The following is a 22,472-nucleotide window of genomic DNA, read 5'->3' on the forward strand; positions in this document are numbered from 1 at the left end:
GTAACTACCATCAGAGGTAAAGGGAAGGGTTTTTGTTTTCGTAAAGGCGACTATGATGGTCTGAGACAGTATTTAAATTCTATACAGTGGGACCAACTGATGATGTTACCAACAGCAAACTCAAAATGGGAAGCATTCAAGGAACTAATCTTGGAGGCTACCAGGCTTTACATACCAACTAAGAAATATTGTTCAAGGTTTAGGCCTAAATGGTTGTCAGATGAATTAATGAGACATGTGGCAGAGAAGAAAAATGCATGGGATACATACAAATTAATGGGTGACATGGAAGCCTATGATAGATATAAGTTGGTCTGTAACCAAGTCACAAAGGAGATTAGGCAGGCAAAGGCAGACTACGAAAAATCCTTGGCAAAGGATGCAAACAAAAACAGAAAAGAGTTCTTTACATATTTGAACTCGAGAAGGAAAGGGATGAATCAGATTGGTCCACTGGATATTGATGGTTCAACAGTTGAGGATCCTGCTCAGGTGGCTAACAATCTAAACGAGTATTTTGCATCTACATTCACGCATGGGGAGTTATTCAGGAAGGAGAATGATGTAGGTAAAGTAAACATTGGCAGTGAGCTGGATGATTTTGTAATAACTGAGAGGAAAGTGGAGGAGAGATTGTTGAGGATAAACATGAAAAAGGCACCTGGGTTGGATGGGATCTATCCAGTTATATTAAAGGAGGCAGCAAAGGAAGTATGCAAACCCCTAGCCATAATTATGAGAGCTTCTTTGGACTCAGGGGAGGTACCCATAGACTGGAGATGTGCAAATGTAACCCCAATTCACAAAGGAGGATCAAAGGCTGACACAAGTAATTATAGACCTGTTAGTTTAACTTCTGTTCCAGGTAAATTAATGGAGGCACTGGTTAAAGAAGCACTGCAGGATCATCTAGACAAGAATTCAGTTATAGCTCAGACGCAGCATGGTTTTGTTAAGGGCAGGTCTTGCCTGACCAATTTGATTGGATACTATGATGTAGTCACAAAAGAACTGGATGCAGGGAATAACTTTGATATTATATATTTGGATCTTAGAAAGGCTTTTGATACTGTTGCACATGGAAGACTGCTGCACAAATTGGAGCAGTGTGGCATTGGAGGCAAATTGCTGCTATGGATAAGGGGTTGGTTGAGTGGCAGAAGACAGAGAGTGGTAATCAATGGACACTGCTCAACGTGGACTAATGTTATTAGTGGAGTTCCTCAAGGTTCAGTGTTGGGTCTGTTGTTGTTTTCGGTGTTTATGAATGATATTGATGATGGGATATCAAGTTTAATGTCCAAGTTTGCAGATGATACAAAGGTTGGCAGGGTCGTTAAGGACACTACTGATGCTATGCTGCTGCAACAGGATCTGGAAAGGTTGAACAGATGGGCTGAGCGGTGGCAAATGAAGTTTAACATTGACAAATGTAAAGTACTACATATGGGAAACAGTAACCCCAGAGCAACGTATCAACTCTGCGGTACTACACTGACAGTGGTGGAGAATGAAACGGACCTGGGGGTAATTGTGCAGGCAGATATGAAGTTCTCTGAGCAGTGCAGACGAGCTGCAAGAGTAGCTCATGGTGTCTTGTCAATGATATACAGGAATTTTTCTAGCAGGGATAAGGAGGTGATTATTCCCTTGTATAAGGAAATGGTTAGGCCACATCTTGAGTACTGTATACAGGTCTGGAGGCCTCATTTCAAGAAGGATGTAGAACTGCTGGAACGGGTACAGAGAAGGGCAACAAGATTAGTGAATGGAACAAAGGGTTGCTCTTACGAAGAAAGGCTTAAGTTTTGCAAATTACACAGTCTGGAGACTAGGCACCGGCGAGGTGATCTGATAGAGGTGTATAAGGCTTTGAATGGGTTGAGCATGCCCAATGCCAATGGGATTCTTCATCTTGCTCAGAATAATCACCTGAGAGGGCATAAATTCAAATTGAGGAAGGACGGATGTCGGATAGATGTGCGGAAATTTGCCTTTGGCCAGCGGGTGGTTGGTTGGTGGAACCGACTTCCATCACTTGTTGTAGAAGTTGATAGCCTAAACAAATTTAAAGCTCAACTGGACAGGTATTTCGAATGAACGGAGGGGTGAAATGGGAGAGGGTTTTTTTTTTTTTTTTTTTTTTTGGCTGATGCTGAATAAGCTTGCTTTCTTGCATCATATGCCTATGCTAATGCTAAGACTTGGTGATTTTCTGCATTATTTGAAATTAAACAGCGAACCTTTAGTTTGTTGCAGAAGGATTGTTTTGAGGAACATCAACGTAATTTTCATTTGGTACATTCTAATTTTAATACTGTAAAATTAAACTGTGCTGCATTGCTAAAAAAGACTGTTTAAGGAAAGAGGATTTCTACAAGTAACAATCTAAAACTATTTTTGATTCAGATTTAACTAAAAGGATGAATGAGGTGGTGAATTCCCCCTGTCCGTTTGTTTGATTGCAATTTTGATAATTATTTAACACATCTTGCTTTTGTTTAGGTCTTGAAGGAAAAATTTAAACAGATAGTTAATTTTATGAGGGATAATTCTGCTATTTTATTAGATTTGATCCCAAGTTATGCTCAGAAAAGTTTAGTTGTTCTTTTTCTCCCCAGTTTGATTTCCTTCATCATTTTTTTTTTTTTTTTTATGTGAACCCCAAACACGAGAGGTATTAGAACCTATAGTACTTAGTACCGTGTTTGGGTTGGAGGTTGAGAAGACGAAAGAAGATATTTGTTGACATTGGACTTGAACTTCTGTAGATTGTAATTTTCAGGAAATACATATGAAGGAAGGCTGTTCCAGAAAACAGCAGTTGAATGAATAAATGAGGAAGATGAAAAGTTGGTTCTGTGGGTTTGAAGTTGGACAGTAAATGGATGTTGACTGGTGGCGTCACGTGTTCGGACTGTTTTGAAAGAGAGAGAGAAAGTGGGAATTATAGAAGCCAATTCAAAAGAACAGTGCCATGGAAGTATCTGTAGAAGAGGCATGCAGCAGAAACAGTACGTCCATGAGAAAGTGAGTGGAGAGACTCTGTTAGAGATGAGTCATTAATTAACCTAACTGCCCTCTTCTGAATGGAATCAAGAAGACTAAGCGAGGTTTTAGGGGCACCACCCCAAATGTGGGAACAATATTCCATGGCAGGGCGGATTTGTGATTTATACAGAGTGAGCAGCTGTTTGGAAGAAAAGTAACACCGAGAGCGAAAGAGAAAACCAAGTTTTTTAGATGCAGAGGAAGCAATATTTGTAATGTGCTTGTGCCAAGAGAGAGATTAGAAGTCAGGGTAATCAGCAAAAGAGATATATCATTTTGCCTAGAAATCGGAGTGTCACTAAAGATAAGCATAGGAGTAGAAGAATCCTTTTTGCGAGATATAAGACAAGACTGAGTTTTAGAAGAGTTGAAATCAACTAAGTTGTCTTTGCCCCACTGGAGAATTACCTGAAGATCGGCACTTAAGGAATTGGTAGAAGATTTTCGAGAAGTTGAAGCTGATTGAGCAGGACAAGGTTTCTCAAAATGGAAAGTGGAATGCAATGTGCTATCATCGGCAAAACTATGGATAGGATTTCCAGTCAATGGAAGAAGGTCATTAATATACAAGAGGAAAAGAGTGGAGGAAAGAACTGAACCTTGGGGGACACGGGCATTAGTGGAGAAGTTAGAAGGCAGAGAGCCATCTACCATCACCCTCAGTGAGCAATCAGAGAGAAAACTGGATAACCAATTACTAAAAACAGTTGGCAATCCATAAGATGGAAGCTTGTTTAGAAGACCTTTATGCCAAACACGATTGAAAGCCTTTGACATGTCAAGAGCAACTACTTGTGTTTCACCGAACCTTTCCATTGAATTAGTCCATAAATGACTAACATAAGCCAGAATATCACCAGTGGATCGACACTGACGGAATCCATACTGGCGATCATTGATCAGAAGGAAGGTTTCTAGGTAGTTTAAGAGTTGGCGGTTAATTGATTTCTCCATTACTTTAGAAAGAGTAGAAGTAATTGCAATGGGACGATAATTGGATAGGAGGGATTTGTCACTCTTTTTAGGAACTGGCTGGATATGAGCAAATTTCCGAGCAGAAGGAAAAACACCTTTGGAATAAGAAAGTGAAGAAAAGGTGGCAAAGAATAGGAGTAAGTTCAGGAGCACAGATTTTGAGAACAAGTGGAGAAATACCATCAGGACCTGGAGCTTTATTAGCATCAAGATTCATCAAAATCCTTCTGTTATCCTTTAGATGGAAGACCACAGGAGGCATTGAATGGAGCGTGTTGGGAATGGTGGGAGGTGTTTTACCAAGATCATTAATACATGAGCTGGAAGAAAAATGGGATGCTAGCAGGTCAGCTTTATCCTTGGCTGAAGTGACAACAGAACCATCTGGTTTGGACAGAGGTGGGAGCAGAGATGGGCAAAAGTTGCGGCCAATAGCTTTGGCAAGAGACCAGAATGCTCGGCTACTATTAGGGCAAGAAGCAAATTTTCTGCTCTTAGCCTGTTCAAACTCTAGTTTGGACTGATTAATAACTGCTTTACAATTGTTGCGAGCTTTGATGTCTGTAGAAAATGAATCTGAATAATTAGAAACAAGCCAATTATGATATGCAACAAGCCAATTATGATATGTTCAAGATTCTTCTCTTGTGAACAGCCTTAGCACATTTATTGGAAAACCAAGGTTTAGATAAAGGACGAGATTTTAAAGTGGAGTGTGGGATAAAGGATTCCATTCCTGCAAGAATAATTTCACTGACACAATCTGAGCAAACGTTGACATCAGAAGTTTTGAAACAGTAATCTGACCAAGGAAAAGAAGAAAAGAAGTCTCGCAGGTCATCGCATTTTGCATTCTTGTAATGCCAAACAACACGAGGTTGGGAATAGCCATGAGATAAAGGTTCCATTGGAGAAGAGACAATCACCACGTTGTGATCTGAAGTGCCTAAAGGACCTCTCACTTCGACCGTATACTTAGAAGGGTTGTTTGGGAGAAAAAGATCAAGCGTATTGGCTGTATGATTAGGATTGTCCGGTATTCTTGTAGGTAAATGAACAATCTGTGCTAGGTCATTAGTAATTGCAAAAGCCTTAGCATCTTGGCCTGCTCTGTCGGTGTGACTAGAAAACGGAAGCCAGCTGGAGTTGTGAACATTAAAATCACCAAGGAAAATTACCTCACTGTTAGGAAAGTTGGACTCAAGAAAGTCAAGTTGCAAAGAGAGGAAGTCAAAGAGCTCCAAGTGAATAGTGGAGTTTTGAGAATGGTAGAGACAACAGATGAATTTGACACAATGAGGTAGAGAGATTTTAAGCCAGAGAAGATCAAAGAGAGGAGATTCCAAATTGCCAAGTCTCTGACAGGGAATATCAGAATGGACATATGCACAAGTACCATCTTTGAGGCAAAAGGTATCATACAGCGAATAATTTTGGCATCTGAGATGAGCAGTAGTTGAATCAACCGATAACTGAGGTTCTGTCAGAAAAAAGTACATGGGGTTTGGCAGACTGCAAGTGGAAATGGACATCGTTGAGATTAGAATTGAGACCACGTATATTAGAAATGAATTAGGAAGTGCTTGGGAGGTTTAGATCTTTTTGCAGATAAGCTTGCTCTATTAGTTTGACAATTCATGGTGTATTCAATAGTAAGAAAAAGTGGGTGGGACATGCTGTATGAAGTAATGAAATTTTTGGATATGGCGTACACGTGGTAAAAATATACCCAGATCCTTGACATAACGTGGCCTCGAAAATGCTCCCTCGCATACACACTACTCGGACTCCCTGCAGTCACTATCTGATAGAGTAGAGGTAGCAAGATTATACACTAGCTGATCCGGAAGCCTCCTAGAGAGTTACCAATAGGTTCGGTCTGGTGTACTATCTAGCGGCTGGCCTGCGAACACCGTTTTAGAGCTGTACCCTCGAAATGTAAGGAATATTGGATCTCGCCACAACATTCATCATAACCTCGAAAGTCATCAATCATACTGCATGATGGAAGAGATAGGGAAGGGTTTATTGCATCTCTTGTTGAAAGAAGCAGATTTTCTTCATTAGTTAATGAAATATTGTATTATACCAGTTTCCAAAATGCCTGCTTACCTCTGAAATTGACTTTAGGCCAATTTCCATTTCACCTTTTTATAGGTCTAAAAAAATCAATGAACACAAGAGGAATCAACAGCTGTTGATTCCTCTTGTGTTCGTTGGAAACCTTATTCCCGCCCTATGGAATACCCCTCTTATTCAACTATTTCATGTCTTTTTTGCAATTAACCTTGTTATTTTGTGAAAATTGGACTGATAGGTTATTGTTGCATGTAATATGCTAATTAATATTTTATCAGCAGTTGATACTGTCATCTTCATTTTTGTTAAATCTATTTCAGTTCTTTCATGTTTGCAACAGTTCATTTTTATTATTGTAATTTTTACTTGCTAAAATAGAGAATTGTATTTCAAATGAAAAAGCAAAGAAACTGTTACACCACATAAACATTTCAACATTTTTTGAATTATTTATTAAAGTTTTATTTCAACCATCTATGCAAAACACAGTTAGACTGTATTTCAAGTTTCTACTGAACCCCATTTCCTTCCTCTGGGTAGGGGAGGAAAACAAATTACAAAACAGTTACTATTAATTGATTTGTAATTTGTTTGTGTGTAATGCATTGCCAGATTAAGGTATGAGCTAGCAGGGCCCTTGCCTGCAGCACCATTCTTTAAGGGGTGCTAAATTTTACAAATCATGATTTAAAAAAAAATATATATATATATATATATCCTTAGTAAGGGATGCAAAAAAGTCTTTCTGAACAGGGTGCATAAGTACCTTGGTCTGGTCTTTGTGTAATGTATATTGTACCTTAAACTGTTAAGTGAAAACTTGACATAGTTATTTTGAGCTATTTTTGCAATCTCAGATATTGTAGCTAATATAGTGTGTCCATATATTATTTAATTATACACTTCCTTTCTCTAGTTAGACTATTTGTTTTGTACAAGATTTACTGTGTAATGTTTTATTATATATATGTACATATCCACACATATATATATATAATACATATGCTATACAGGGTGGTCCATAATTCATGGTACAACCGGCAAGAGGATGGTTCTTCATTAAAAGATAAGTCGAAATTGCAGAATAAAATTTTTTCATATGAGGCTTCGTTTTTAAGAAAATCAACTTTAAATATTATTTGAGTACACGTGCACTTGACTAAGACACCGTTGAGCAGATCTTTTTGCCAGTCACTATTTACTCTTCTGTTTACAGTGTCCAGTGCATACTTTAAAATAGGACATGTAAATTAAAATGAGACACAATATTTCCTTTTGATAATTTCCTTTTATTAGTTTCAGAATTGTTGGAAATGTGCTCATTCTGTTACATACAAAGCTGCGCTCTTCTCACTAGATTATCTTGAAGCCTTTCTCGTGTGTTTCAAGTTTTTAACGTTTCAAACACCAGTACAATCCTTTCCTTCAATTCTATAAGACTGATGATGTCTTTGGAATATACAATTGCATTAATATGACCCCATAAGTAAAAGTCTAAAGGTGTCAAATCTGGCAACCATGGTGGCCAAGCAATTGTTCTGTCATGACCGATTCAACGTTTATATCACTCATTTAAAAAGTTCCTCACTTCTCAAGTAAAATAAGAGATACTCTTTTCTAATAGTCCGAGTATCTCTAATATCTGGGTATTTTTAATAGTCCGGGTATGTTATTGTAGTTAGTTTAGTTTCTTTGTGATATTTCATATAATTTGGAACTGGCATCTTACGAGGGGGTGCCATTAAATTCTTATGTAAGTGGCTCTAAATTTTAAAATTGATTTATTATTTTTAATTGGATTTTCTAAATTATTTGGAGATTTTCTGCTACAATTTTTAGTTTTACCTTTTCTTCTCTCTCCTTGTTGATTAATCATTATGTTTAATTTATTATTTTTGCTCAACAGTTTTGCCATGCTACTGGCATTAGTTTTGATTTAATATTTAATATCAGTTTATATATATATATAATGTGTGTGTGTTTCTTGCAAAAATATACGTAAGTAAGGAATGGGATTGAGGGAATCTTCAGAAAATCAAGGATAATTTCTAGGTTGAGAGTAATTCAAAAGTTCCAAATTATTATTTTTGTTTTTGTTGGCACCAGAACTTTTCATTCATATTAGATATTCTGTGTATTTTTCTGTAGAAGTTGATATTTATGGGTTGATTTGCATGTTGCGTGGGCTGAAAAACCAGAAATAACCTATGAGAGAAAAGCCCTAATTTCTGAGCAGTTACTTCTTAACTCTGTGTAGACACCCTGCTGAATGTATTTTTAGCCATTGCTGTGGATAACCTAGCTAATGCTCAGGAACTAACAGCAGCTGAGGAAGAAGAAGCAGAAGAGGATAAAGAAGTAAATACATTACATAGTGAATTGTTTATTCATAAACACATATATTAATATATGTGAAGCCTAATGTGTACATATTAAATAATAAATATACTCTCCTATAAATAGCTCAGAGCATGATTTTAAAATGAATTTGTAATTATTTGAATTTAAAATTGTTATTAATTTTTTATTGTTTTTTGTAGCTTTACATATAAAAGTATTAATTTAGTATAAAAATTTTTACTGAAATATGAAGGTTTTTATGCATTATGGCTACTGCATAGCTGTCAACTCTCTGTATATATGTGAAACACTTATATAAATATATATTCTCCTGCTCACAATCTTAATGAAGTTTTCCTCCCCTCCCAACCACCACAGAACAACAAAAAAAAAAAATAAAATAATAAATAGATAATAATAAAAAAGAAAATGTAGACCATTAAATTTGGGTATTCTAAAACATTTATTCAAAATTTTCCTTGTTTTTATTTAATTTTTCCTGTTTAGTTGGAATGTTGCATAAAATATGTGAAATGTGCGAAACATTATAATGCGTAACTAACATCAAGAGGAAATGGGCAGTTTTTGCTTTCGTAAAGGTGACTACAGTGGTCTTAGACAAAATGTTATTGGTTAAAGTAGGTGGTCTCCAAGTTTCCCTTATATGCCACTGTAGCATCTGTAAGGCAGAAGGTAATGCTAGCAAGTGCGAGTCAGTGTGTGTGTGTTGAATGTTGTGTGCTGGCACCTGGTGACTTTGCTACCAGGGGGCAGGGAATAGCTGGTCCCTGCCCCCTGAATCCCAACCCTAGCCATGTGGAAGCACAATGGGGACTACCATCAGTGTGACACATGTACTGAGATTTCCAGAGCTAGCTGGAGACCCTAAAGAATATGTGAAATGGAAATGGCATTTCCCATTAAAACGAAGAGAAAAATATATAATAGGAAATAGAATTAGAAGTGAAAGTACTAATGAACATAAAACCTATCTAAATTTACAATTTTAACAGTTATTTACAATGATTTCAGGATATAATCACAATACTTTGCAAACCAAACGATTCAATGATTTTCAGTTAAGACTGCAGTTCTGGCAGCCAAGAATCAATTTCTTCAACTGCACCTAGGAGAAATCAAAAAAATATTACCCAAAAGAAACTCAGCAAAGTGCCTTTCTTGGGCAACCCAGTGATAATAATTTTAACTTTTAGTAAACCTATTTACAAAATATTTGGGTTAGACTTAAAACTGGAATAATAAGTAATCTAACAAGCTGCCACAGAATGTTTTAAAATAAATATCAACACACTCACTTCAATCTTAAGAAGTGAACATGTTAAAATAGAGTTAAATTTGTCTCTAACCTGACACATTTGGACATTCAATTTTTTAGTGATGTGGTTGCAAAATATAATTTCGATGTTGTATACTTGGATTTCAGGAAAGCTTTTGACACTGTTGCGCATGGAAGACTACTCTACAAATTGGAACAGAATGGTATTAAGGTCAAGTTGCTACAATGGATAAAAGCGTGGTTGAGTAGTAGAAGACAGAGGGTGGCAATCAGTGGGTGCTGCTGTTCATGGACTAATGTTACTAGTGGAGTTCCACAGAGTTTGGTGTTGGGCCCACTGTTGTTTTCTATATTTATCAATGATATTGATGAACGTATATCATACTTAGTGTCGAAGTTTGCAGATGATACAGAGGTTGGCAGGGTTGTTAATGACAGTAATGGGTGTATGCTACTGCAACAGGATCTAGAAAATTTGGGCTGATGGGCTGAGAAGTGGCAACTGAAGTTTAACGTTGACAAATGCAAAGTGCTACATATGGGTAGAAGTAACCCTAGAGGGATGTACCAACTGTGTGGTACTACACTTAGGGTGGTACAAAATGAAAATGACCTGGGAGTAATTGTGCAGTCAGATATAAAGTTTTCTGAGCAATGCAGAGAGGCTGCCAGAGGAGGTCATGGGGTATTGTCAATGATATACAGGAATTTTTCTAGCAGGGAAAAGGAGGTGATTATCCCTTTGTATAAGGCAATGGTCAGGCCATGCCTTGAGTACTGTGTACACGTCTGGAAGCCTCATTTAAGGAAGGATGTAGATTTGCTTGAGCGCATACAGAGAAGGGCAACAAGATTGGTGAGGGGAAGGAAGGGATCCTCTTACCAAGAGAGACTTAAGTTCTGCAAATTTCAGTGGCTGGAGACTAGGCACCTGCGAGGTGATCTGATTGAGGTGTATAAGGCCTTGAATGGGTTGAGCATGCTAAATTCGGATAGGATTCTTCCCCCTGCTCAGATTATGAACCTAAGGGAGCATAAATTCAAATTATTATTATTATTATTATTATTAGCTATATGGTGCAAGGAAGCCTGAGGCTTATGCTGCACCAGCCAAAAAAAAAAAAATCCCGAATTACCCTGAGAGAGAGAGAGAGAGAGAGAGAGAGAGAGAGAGAGAGAGAGAGAGAGAGAGAGAGAGAGAGATTAAGAAAAGTAGAAGGGAATCACCAAGAAAGAGAAGAATGATGATATCCAGCTCAGGACCCTGGGTGTGCCAAGCCCATACTCACCAGATGTGAGCCCCCGGGGTTAAATTGAGGAAAGACAGTTGTAGAATAGGTCTGCGGAAATCTGCCTTTAGCCAGCGGGTGGTTAATTGCTAGAACAAACTTCCTTCTGCCATTGTGGAAGTTGATAGTTTAAATAAATTCAAGGAGGAACTGGACAAACATTTGGAGGGAATGGTTGTGTGAATTTTTTTTCTTTCTTTTTTTGTCTGTTGCTACATTAACTTATACACTTGCTTTCTTGCATCACATGACTATTACTATAACCTAGCACAACAACTCTCTTGTTTAAGTTTCCACTGAAACAGGTTGATGACAACAGTGCCATGATGCATGAAGTAATCTGGAAAAAATATAATTGCATTAATTAGTTGTCACAATCAGGGCAATGAGTGTCACAATCAGGGTAACGAGTGTCACAACCAAGGTAATGAGAATGCCAAAATTAATTTGATTCTGATTGAGTAGTGAAGGGAAACAACCCCATTTAGAGGAGTCTCACGGAGTGAATCAGTTTTAAAGTCCTCCATTTCAAGTAATTGAAAATAGTTTTCATGTAGAATCTTAATTCAGTTCTCAACCACATCCAACGAACCTAAGACATCCATTAACTGAGATCCAGTAAGGCAACAGTAGAAACCAGCTGTCTCCTACAGCAGCTGAAAAACTCAGGCTAAAGGAATCCAAGTCGAGCAAATGTTCCTAGTCCTCACGCTTTTAAAGTTTATCTCATTAACTGTGACTGTGTATACAATGGGACCAACTGATGATGTTATCAGCAGCAAATTCAAAATGGGAACATTCAAGAAAGTAATCGTGGAAGTTACTAGGTGTTTTATACTTATTAAAACTTACTGTTCAAGGTTTAGGCCTAAATGGATGTCAGATGAACTATTGAGACTTGTGGCAGAGAAGAAAAATGCATGGGATGCGTATAAATTATCAGATGACACAGAAGCCTATGATAGTTATAAGATAGTCTGTAATCAAATCGCAAAGGCAGATTACGAGAAATCTTTGGCAAAGGATGCAAAGAAAAACAGCAAGGAACTCTTTAGTTATATAAACTCTAGAAGGAAGGAGATCAATCAGATTGGTCCACTTGATATCAATGGTTTGACTGTTGATGATCCTGCCCAGATAGCTGATAATCTGAATGAGTATTTTGCTTCTATATTGACACATGAGGAGTTAAGGGAGGAAAATGCCAGGCTTTTATCAAACTGTAACAGGGTGCTTATTGATTTTGTAATAACCGAGAGCAAAGTGGAGGAGAAATTGCTGAAGTTAAATATAAGAAAGACACCTGGGGTGGATGGGATCTATCCAGTTATATTAAAGGAGGTGGCAATGGAAGTTAGCAAACCCTTAGCCATAATTATTAGAGCATCTTTGGACTGAGGGGAAGTCCTGGCGTACTGGAAATGTGCAAATGTATCCCCAATTCACAAAGGAGGATCTGAGGGTGACACAAGTAATTGCAGACCAGTTAGTTTAACCCATAACTTAATAATGGAGTCACTGCTTAAAGAAGCATTGCAGGATCATCTAGACAAGACTGCAGTAATAATTAAGATGCAGCATGGGTTTGTTAAGGGAAAGTCTTGACTGACAAATTTGATTGGATAGTATGATGTGGTTACTAAGGAACTGGGTTCAAAAATAATTTTGATATCATATACTTGGATTTCAAGAAATCTTTTGACATTGTTGCATCAGTGGATGCTGCTCTTCATGTACTAATGTTATTAGTGGAGTCCCACAGGGTTTGGTGTTGGGGACACTGCTGTTTTGTACATTTATCAATGATATTGGTGAAGGTATATCAGGCTTAATATCCAAGTATGCAGATGATACAAAGGTTGGCAGTGTTATTAATGACAGTAATGATGGTATGCTACTCCAACAGGATCTATGAAAATTTAAGTAGATTAGGGTGAGAAATGGCAACTGAAGTTTAACATTGACAAATGCAAAGTACTGGATATGAATAGAAGTAATCGAATAGAAACGTACCAACTCTGTTGTACTACACCCAGGGAAGTGGAGAATGAAAAAGACCTGGGGATAATTGTACAATCAGATATGAAGTTCCCTGAGCAGTGCAGATGGGCTGTCAGAACAGGTGATGGTGTCTTGTCAATGATATATAGGAATTTTGCTACCAGGGACAAGGAGGAGATTATCCCTTTGTATAAGGCAATGGTCAGGCTACACCTTGAATACTGCATACAGGTCTGGAAGTCTCATTTTAGGAAAGATATTGAGCTACTAGAACAAGTACAGAGAAGAGCAACAAGATTAGTGAGTGGAACAGGGGGTTTCCAGTACCAAGGTAACAGCTCTGCAAATTGCAGCATCTGGATTCTCAATCATATCACCTCTCAAGTGATATGATCGAGGTGTATAAGGCCTTGAATGGGTTGAGCAGGCTCAATTCTGATGGGATTCTTTCTCTTTCTCAGATTATGAACCTGAGGGGCATAAATTGAAGAAAGACAGTTATATAATAGATGTGTGGAAATTTGCCTTTAGCCAGCGGGTAGTTGATTGCTGGAACAAACTTTCATCAGTTGTTGTGGAAGTTGATAGCTTAAATAAATTGAAGGAGGAACTGGACAAATGTTTAGAGAGAATGGATGTGTGAAATGGTGTTTTTTTTTTTTTTTTTTCTGATGCTACATAATCTTGCTTTCTTGCATCACATGCCTGTACTACTTCTACTACTAAAAGTCTCCAAGAGAAAGATAATTCATAATAAATGGCTACAGCAATAAAACTTTAGTATATTTGACACTATCTTCTAGAACATAATTTCCTGCAATTAATTAATGATTATGTTCAAGATCAATTTAATTTAATGATTATATACAAGACCTTTGGTCTTGTACATAATCATTAAAATTCAGTACCTATAATGTATATCATTAACAGGACTTATTTTCCTACAAAGATATAACCATTTAACCTCTCATATGCACAAGACTTTAATTTCAACAACAGTTCTTAAGAACAATCCCCAAAGGCGGTGGAAGATGAAAAAGATCTGGGAGTAATTGTGCAGTCAGATAGAAGTTTTCTGAGCAATGCAGACAGGCTGCAAGAGCAGGTAATGGGGTTTTGTCAATGATATACAAGTATTTTGCTAGCAGGGAAAAGATTATCACTTTGTATAAGGCAATGGTCAGGTCACGCCTTGAGTACTGTGTAGAGGTCTGGGGGCCTCATTTTAGGAAGGATGTAGATTTGCTTGAGCATGTATAGAGAAGGGCAACAAGATTGGTGAGGGGAATGAAGGGATCCTCTTACCAAGAGAGGCTTACGTTCTGCAAATTGCAGTGGCTGGAGACTAGGCACCTGCAAGGTGATCTGATTGAGGTGTATAAGGCCTTGAATGGGTTGAGCACGCTGAATTCTGATGGGATTCTTTCCCCTGCTCAGATTATGAACCTAAGGGGTCATAAATTGAAATTGAGGAAAGGCAGTTGTAGAATAGATGTGCAGAAATTTGCCTTTAGTCAGTGGTTGGTTAATTGCTGGAACAAACTTCCATCTGTCATTTTGGAAGTTGATAGGTTGAATAAATTCAAGGAGGAATTGGACAAACATTTAGAGGGAATGGTTGTGTAATTTTTTTTTTTTTTTTTTTTTTGGATTATGCTACATAAGCTTATATGCTTGCTTTCTTGCATCACATGCCACTATTAATATTACAACTTAAAATATATGACTCAGCAAATCTCAGAACCAAGTAAAACCTTATAAACTCTTTGGTGTTAACACCTCCTTAAGGATTAACATTTACAATGCTTTTTTGTTTCCTAAACACTATAAGCAAATTCAGAGAAATATAAGAAATTCTCCCTTGTTTCCATCAACCATGGAAAATCAGTGGGACTATATACATTACTTAAAAGCTGTAGTTTATTTCTAATATCTAAATAGTGGTTAGATTCTAGGATTAAATGATTGAACATCTGAACAGCTCAACAAGGGCAGAGTGGTGATGTGGACAATCCAAGTGCATTTAATTTGAGTTTATACTTTTGTGACCTGTAATCATAAATGTGACATTTAAGCTGGGTAAAAACCATTTTAACTGCTTAGTGTATTCAAAGACATTAGGAATAAAACTATATGTAACTCTTAGCCATTCCATTCCAATTGCCAATCTCTTATAAACTTTGATCATAATCTAGCAACATCCTCCTTTTCAGATAAATCCATGTTCAAAGTATAGTTACCGATATTAGCTGAGAGATCCCTTCTTTGGTGATATAATTGATACTGCAGTATTATTTCATAGTAAATATGTATTTTAACCTGCAGAGCAACATTAGAAACAGTTCCATGCTCTGTAGGTGGCTAGAATGAAAAACATTGAGATTGGATAAGATATTTTTTCACCATGCTATTAACCACCTTAAAGCCCCATGCACCTGCCGCATGGGGCTTTAAGGTGGTTAATTAACATGTGATGGGCAAAAATAGACTTTTATAGTAAAGCTTTAATATGCTTGATTTTATACCCCAAACATTTTTACAAACATATGATGTTGAAGAAGATATGAACCAGAAATTGGCGAAATTTCAAAATATATGTGGAATAATAAAAAGAACTCTGGATAAGAAAACAAGGAAAGAAACACAATTGAAATTCTACAAAGTAATGGCAATACCAACACTTCTTTAGGGTTCTGAAACATGGATACCGAAAAAAAGAGACATTAATAGAATACAAGCTGCAGAAATGAAATTTTTAAGATATGTTAAAAGGATGTACAAAATTAGATAAAATACCAAACGTAAATATTAGAAAGGAATTAAAGATTTATTCAATTAATGAAAAAAATATAGAATATAGACAATGATGGAAAGAACATGTAGAAAGAATGGAAGATAATAGATTCCCTAAATTAGCTTACACATATAGAGCAAAAGGAAAAAGAGACGGAGGATGACCGAAGAAAAGATGGGCATTCCTCTTTGAAATCGGAACAGGTGGATCACCTAATCCATGAAGGAAACAAGACAAGATATTTTTACTAATTTTATGTATTTTCCCTGTTAAAGCCTTAATCTTGTTCAAAATATACTTTACATGAATGAAAGAGCTTGATCAAATATTACTCCAAGATATTTGTATGTTCTTTCTAGTTTGATGCTTTGATTATTAAATTTAGCAACTGGCAGTCTATTTAGATTTAAGTTGCCCTTAAGAAGAAGTTGTTTCATTTTGGGAATGGGAATAACTAATTTGTGCACATTGGACCATGAGTTTAGGTCATCCAAGATGTTATTTGATTTTTGCTTTTGCTCTGATCTTGAGTTTCCCGTAATCAAAAGGGCCAGGTCATCTGTGTAAGGAATCCTACGGAGATCGGCATGATCAGAAGCTAGCCACCAATCAAGCTCAGTGGCAACATTCGTGGCATCGACTGATTACTACAAACAAACTATGTCGAATTAAGCCTGTGATCCATCCTTGGCGGTCCAGCTTACGCAGGGATCGCAAAGAGGAAGTTGTTCTTGCTCGGCTCCGCATAGGACACTGTCATGTGACACACTCCTTTTTGCTGAGGGCTGATGACCCTCCTATGTGCGAGCAATGCGACACCGTTTTATCTGTCCAACACATTTTATGTGATTGTACCAGTTTTATAAATTCTCGTTTTTCTGCTTTTACCCATCTGACTGAGCCATACACACTCAGTCAGATTTTAAATGACAATGACAATGTGTCAGCAGTTTTTAAATTTTTAAAATCGATCAATATGTATACACTCATATGAAATATACAATTTGCTTTTATCATTATACTGATTTTATGTATTGATATGTCTGTATACATATATATATGCAACTTTAGACGAAGTAACTTTTTTAAAACTAACAAGTCTAATCTTTTTTGAATTTTAATCTTTCCATGGCGCACTATAACCTTGCTGTTTTTGCACCACAAAAATCAAAATCAAAATCAAACGACCCATCAAGAACCACATTCTAATAAATTGGACCATATACGGATCCCTGGGGGCAGCTGCAAGTAACCCGTATCGTGACCAAGCAAACTCCCAAGAAGACAACAAGGTTTCTTTTGTTGAAATAATCTGCAGCCAAATGGTACATATGAGCTGAGACCCCAGTCCCCTGGAACCTTGCCAAGACACTTTGCAGCCAAGGGTGTCAAAGTCCCCTTCGAAGTCCACAAAGTTAGTCCACAAAGTGCAATGGAGCGATATGATGTTGGTCCATCCGCAGGTTTGTCCGGAGATTTTAGAAAAACTTTTAAGTTTACCAGCTTTTATGGCTCTGGGAAACAGCCAGCATTTAAGCAGGTGTTCATGATATTAACAACAGTCTGTGGCCTCAACCTCCAAATCAAATCGTTTTTAGGACTGATAATTCTACCAGATCTAGCTAGCCCTGTACATTTTCTATCCTGCATGAAACAGATTGCATCAGGACTTCATTTGCTGTAAATGGATCTGCATTTGTGGGAGCAGCATACATTAAATGTTCCATACACATATCAGTTTGCTCTGTACACTCAGGAAATGAATAATCCTAATGAATGATCTCATCAAAGATAGCATTCATAGTTTCTTGGCAAGATAATGTCTCTCTACAATTTGGTTCGATGATTGATTAGGTTTCGGGAGGGGAATTTTTTTCTCTGATGACCTTGTAGGCTAACTCCCAAGGCTCATTTTCCATCATTTTCTGAACCACATGGTCCCAAGCTACATGATTTTCTTTGTGGATGGTGTTAAAATGTAATCTTTTTGCAGCCTTAGGTTAATGGTCGTAGACTCTCTTCTAAACTGTTTTTATTCTAAACAGTGGGACCAACTGATAATGTTTTCATCGGCCAGTTCTAAGTGGGAAGCTATCAAGGAATTAATCATAGAAGCTACTACGATTTTCATACCAACTAAGAAATGTTGTTCAAGGTTTAGGCATAAATAAATGTCAGATGAACTAATGAGACTTGTGCCAGAAAAGAAAAATGTATGGTATGCATATGAATTGTTAGGTGACACAGAAGCCTATGGTAGATATAAACTGTTGTATAATCAAGTTACAAAGGAGGGTAGGTGTGAAGGTAGATTTTGAGAAATCTTTGGCAAAGGATGCAATGAAAAACAGCAAAGTCTTCTTTACTTATGTAAATACCAAACTAGGTAGTATGAATCAGAGCTGTAATACTCAATATCTTCTACGTTGATATTAATATTTGTAAAATAATAAGAGTTGTTTATCTCAATATAGTATGTAGAATACTTCCGTGTTTTATTTTACAAAGTAAATACCAAACGGAAGGGGATGAATTAAATTGGTCCACTTCATATCTTTAGTTTGACTATTGGTTATCCTCTTCAGGTTAGGGACAAACTAAATAGGTATTTTGCATCTACATTTACATGAGGAATTCTTTAGAGAAGCAGTGGCCAAAACTTTAACAAACTCTAACAGGACCTAAATGATTTTGTAATTACCGAGAGGAAAGTGGAAGAGAAGTTGTTGAAGCTAAACAGTACGAATATGCCTGGAGCAGTTGAGATTTGTGCATTTGAGATTTGTGCAATTATATTAAAGAAGAAAGCAAAAGAAGCAAGCAAACCCTTAGCCATAATTATGTGAGCATCCTTGGATTTTGGAGAGGGTTCACGTAGACTGGAGATGTGCGAATGTTTCCCCAGTTCAAAAAAGGAGATCAAAGGGTGATGTGAGTAATTACAGACTTGTTAGTTTAACTTCTGTTCCAGGGAAAATAATGGAGTCACTGGTTAAAGAAGTAATGAAGGCTCATCTAGACAAGACTGCAGTTATACTTCAGAACATTATGGATTTGTTAAGGGGAAATTTTGTCTGATCAGTTCGATTGAATACTGCAATTTGGTCACAAAAGATGGAAAAAATAATTTTGATATCATATATAGTAAAAGTCCGAAAATCCGGATGCCAACAATTTGGACTTTTTGAAACCTCACAAACTTTTTAAATTTAGCAGACTTTTGTGCGTGTGCACCACAGATGACCAGTGACAACAAACAAGCTCATGGTCGATATTTTGAAATGAGCAATCAAAAATAATTTTGATATCATATATAGTAAAAGTCCGAAAATCCGGATGCCAACAATCTGGACTTTTTGAAACCTCACAAACTTTTTAAATTTAGCAGACTTTTGTGCGTGTGCACCACAGATGACCAGTGACAACAAACAAGCTCATGGTCGATATTTTGAAATGAGCAATCAAATCCATAATGTTCTGTGGCAACACTAATTTTTGTCCTGCTCTTTCCATTTACCATATATATAGCATACATATTTACAAGTCCATAATAATGGCTCCTAAAATAGATAAACTTCATGGTGTGAAGAGAAAGAACACGTTGAAATTGAGTGACATGCTTGAAATTATTAAGAAACTAGAAAGTGGTGTGAACAGTGCTGTTTTAATGGAAACATACAACATCGGAAAGTCTACAATTTGCAATATAAAAAAAAGGAAAATAAAATTCTAGAATTCACACCTCATCTGAGCCTTACAATAAAATTTCTGAGAGAAAAGGTTTACACTGGCCAAAATTAAGAATCTTGATAAAGTGTTGTATGGTTGGTTTTTATTAAAACGATCAGAAAGTAATGGCAATTTTTGGGCTGATGCTTATTGCCGGAGCAAATGAACATTGAATCAGAGTGCACATTTAGTGATGGATGGCTTAGGAATTCCAAGACTTATCATGGTATTAGACACTTAGATATTGCTGTAGAAAGACAGTCGGCTGATACACAAGCAGCAACAGAATATAGTGCAACATTTGTAAAAATTGTATCTGACTGTGACCTTACAGCCGATCAAATTTATAATGCTGATGAAACAGTGATTTACTGGAAGTGTTTGCTCACAAAAACTTTGGCTGGGAACGAAATGCAACAGTGTTTAAGCTTAATAAGGAAAGAGTAACCATTCTTGTGTGCTAATACTTCAGGTCAACATAAAATTAAGCCTTTGGTTATTGGAAAATTTCAGTGCCTACGGGCCTTTAAAGGAATTCTGCACTTACCTGTGACCTATAAAGCCCAAAAGAATGCGTGGATGGCCAAAGATATATTTCGTGATTGGTTTGTTCATGATTTTGTTCAATTGGAAATGAAGTTGTCTAAGCATTGCGGACAGGCTGCCAGGGCAGCTCATAGGATTTTGTGAATGATATACAGGAATTTTACTAGCAGGGATAAGGAGATGATTATCCCACTGTATAAAGCAATAGTCAGGCCATATCTTGAGTACTGCATACAGATCTGGAGACTCATTTGCTATAGAATTTGCAATATATTGCAAAAAAAAAAAAAAAAAAAAAAAACCAACCAAGTAGATAAGAAAACACAAATTATATGCTTCCCTCCTCACATAGGTAAGTAACTAGTTGAGCTCTGAATTTATTCAAATTGTCAGCCTCAACTACATGTGAAAGCAACTTTTTTGCAGCTATCAATGACTCATTGGCTAAAAGAAAACTTCCTACAATCTATCTAATATAATCCTCAAGCCCTGTAATTTGAATTTATGACCCCTAGTTCTGGAATTCTTTAGAACAGTGAGAATTTCACCTTTTGGAAGGATGTGGGGTTGTTGGAATGAGTACAAAGAAGGGAAACAAGATTGGTGAGGGGAATAAAGGTACTCTTACCAAAAAAAGGCTTGGTAAGAACACCTTTTATTGTTGGTAAATTGTAGCATCTGGAGAATGGTACCTGTGAGGTGATATGATTGAGGTGCTTAAGGCTTTGAATGAATTGAGCAAGCTCACTGCTGATGGATGTCTCCTCTTCCTCAGACTACACACATGAAGGGGCATAAATTGAATTTGAAGAATTACAACCAAGTGATCTAAACAGTCTAAAAGAAATGCAGAAGGTCAGCTATTGCTTCATGTAAGAATTATAAAGCTAGGAAACTTTACATTGATAATTATCAGTGACTTGATAAAATCCGTTGCCAAATGCAACAGATAATCCTATGACCTAAAAAACTCTTCTCATGTCATAAATCGATTACTACAACCCAAAATACATTTCAAAATTCTAAAGCAACTTCACTGTATTTTAATGAGTATTTCTCTACAAAATAATTTTATCACTCTTTATGAGATCTTCAACTCATGCAGACAGTACAGGGTTAAAATGGCAGAATAATTGTTGTCAATAGTGCATTGAGTAAGGTAAAAGCAGAATTTTGCATGTAAAGCCGAATTTAACGTGTTTCTTTCCAGTCATTTGGCACCTGCCTCTCATCGCAGATCTTACGGAACAGTCTGTATGTCCATGCTATCCCTACCTCGCCTATAACCTTCAGCATTTCTCCATTTATCTTTATGTATGGAAATATATCAAAATACATAAAAAAAAACGGAAGACTTACTTAACAAGTACAGGTCACTGTTGAAAAAAAAAAGCTGTGAATTAGGGTTGAATTTGAAAGTGCCTGCAATTCTGCCCACACACGATAGGAGGGAGTATATGATGAGAGCCTTGTCGATCAATTCGGCCCTGGAAAGATTGTGCAAGGCTCAAGGGGTAGAATTTTTTTCAGCCTGGACTGTACTTGTTAACAGGAGAGACTGCTTCTACAGGGATGGGATACACTTAAATAGAAAGGGTGCAAGAATATTTGCTGATGCTATCGAGGTAGTGTTAGGTGGGTCGGAAAACTGCTAGTTGGGGGGATACAAAGACTAATAGATCAACAGTAGCCACTGGCAGAGGTGAAAGTGATTCTTGCACTGCTTCTATTGGAATGAGCAGAAGCCTGAAAAACAAGATGCAGGATATTTCAGAGATTGCTGGGATTCATTGTGGTACAAGTAAACACATGGGTTGTGTTAGGGTAGCTAAGAATAGAAACAGGTGCATGTATACTTGCGTGTACACCAATGCTAGGAGTTTGTTAAATAAATTTGATGAATTTGAGGTATTGCTCAAAGCATTAAAGGCGGATATTGTTGGGATATCAGAGACGTGGTGTCACACAGATATAAGAAATGCAGAACTGGAATTTGGGGAGTACAACGTCTACAGAAAGGATAGGAAGGGAGGAGGGGTTATGCTATTAGTTAAGAAACACATAAAATCCAAGGAAGTGAAGCCGGTCGACATTGCTGGACAGTGCAGTGTCGAGTCAGTTTGGTGTCACATAAGCATTGGGAGATCAAAATTGAGAGTAGGAGTGTGCTATAGGCCTAATGACTCTGATGAGTATAATAAGAAACTGTACAGGGAAATAGAGTGGGCCAGTAAATCAGAGTCTTATAATGGAGGATTTTAATTTCCCAGATATTGATTGGAATTTGTGGGCTGGTCACTCACACACTAACAGGGCTTTTGTGGATTTATTGGATGATTGTTTTCTACATCAGCATATTTGGGAGGCCACT

The 22,472-nt window shown here is 37.1% G+C and overlaps 1 protein-coding gene across 1 annotated transcript in view; it reads left to right on the top strand.

The window, feature by feature from the left end:
* LOC150080869 (voltage-dependent calcium channel type A subunit alpha-1-like) overlaps window positions 1–22,472 on the top strand; it is a 1,489,217-nt gene that overhangs the window by 338,065 nt on the left and 1,128,680 nt on the right. Inside the window, exon 17 of the mRNA XM_090381686.1 lies at window positions 8,363–8,463. Within this exon, the coding sequence (XP_090237812.1) occupies window positions 8,363–8,463 (101 nt within the window). The remainder of the gene's footprint in view (window positions 1–8,362; window positions 8,464–22,472) is intronic.

This window comes from Mastigoproctus giganteus, chromosome 9 (assembly GCF_048544385.1).
Source record: "Mastigoproctus giganteus isolate SK-2022 chromosome 9, ASM4854438v1, whole genome shotgun sequence".
NCBI lineage: Eukaryota > Metazoa > Arthropoda > Arachnida > Uropygi > Thelyphonidae > Mastigoproctus > Mastigoproctus giganteus.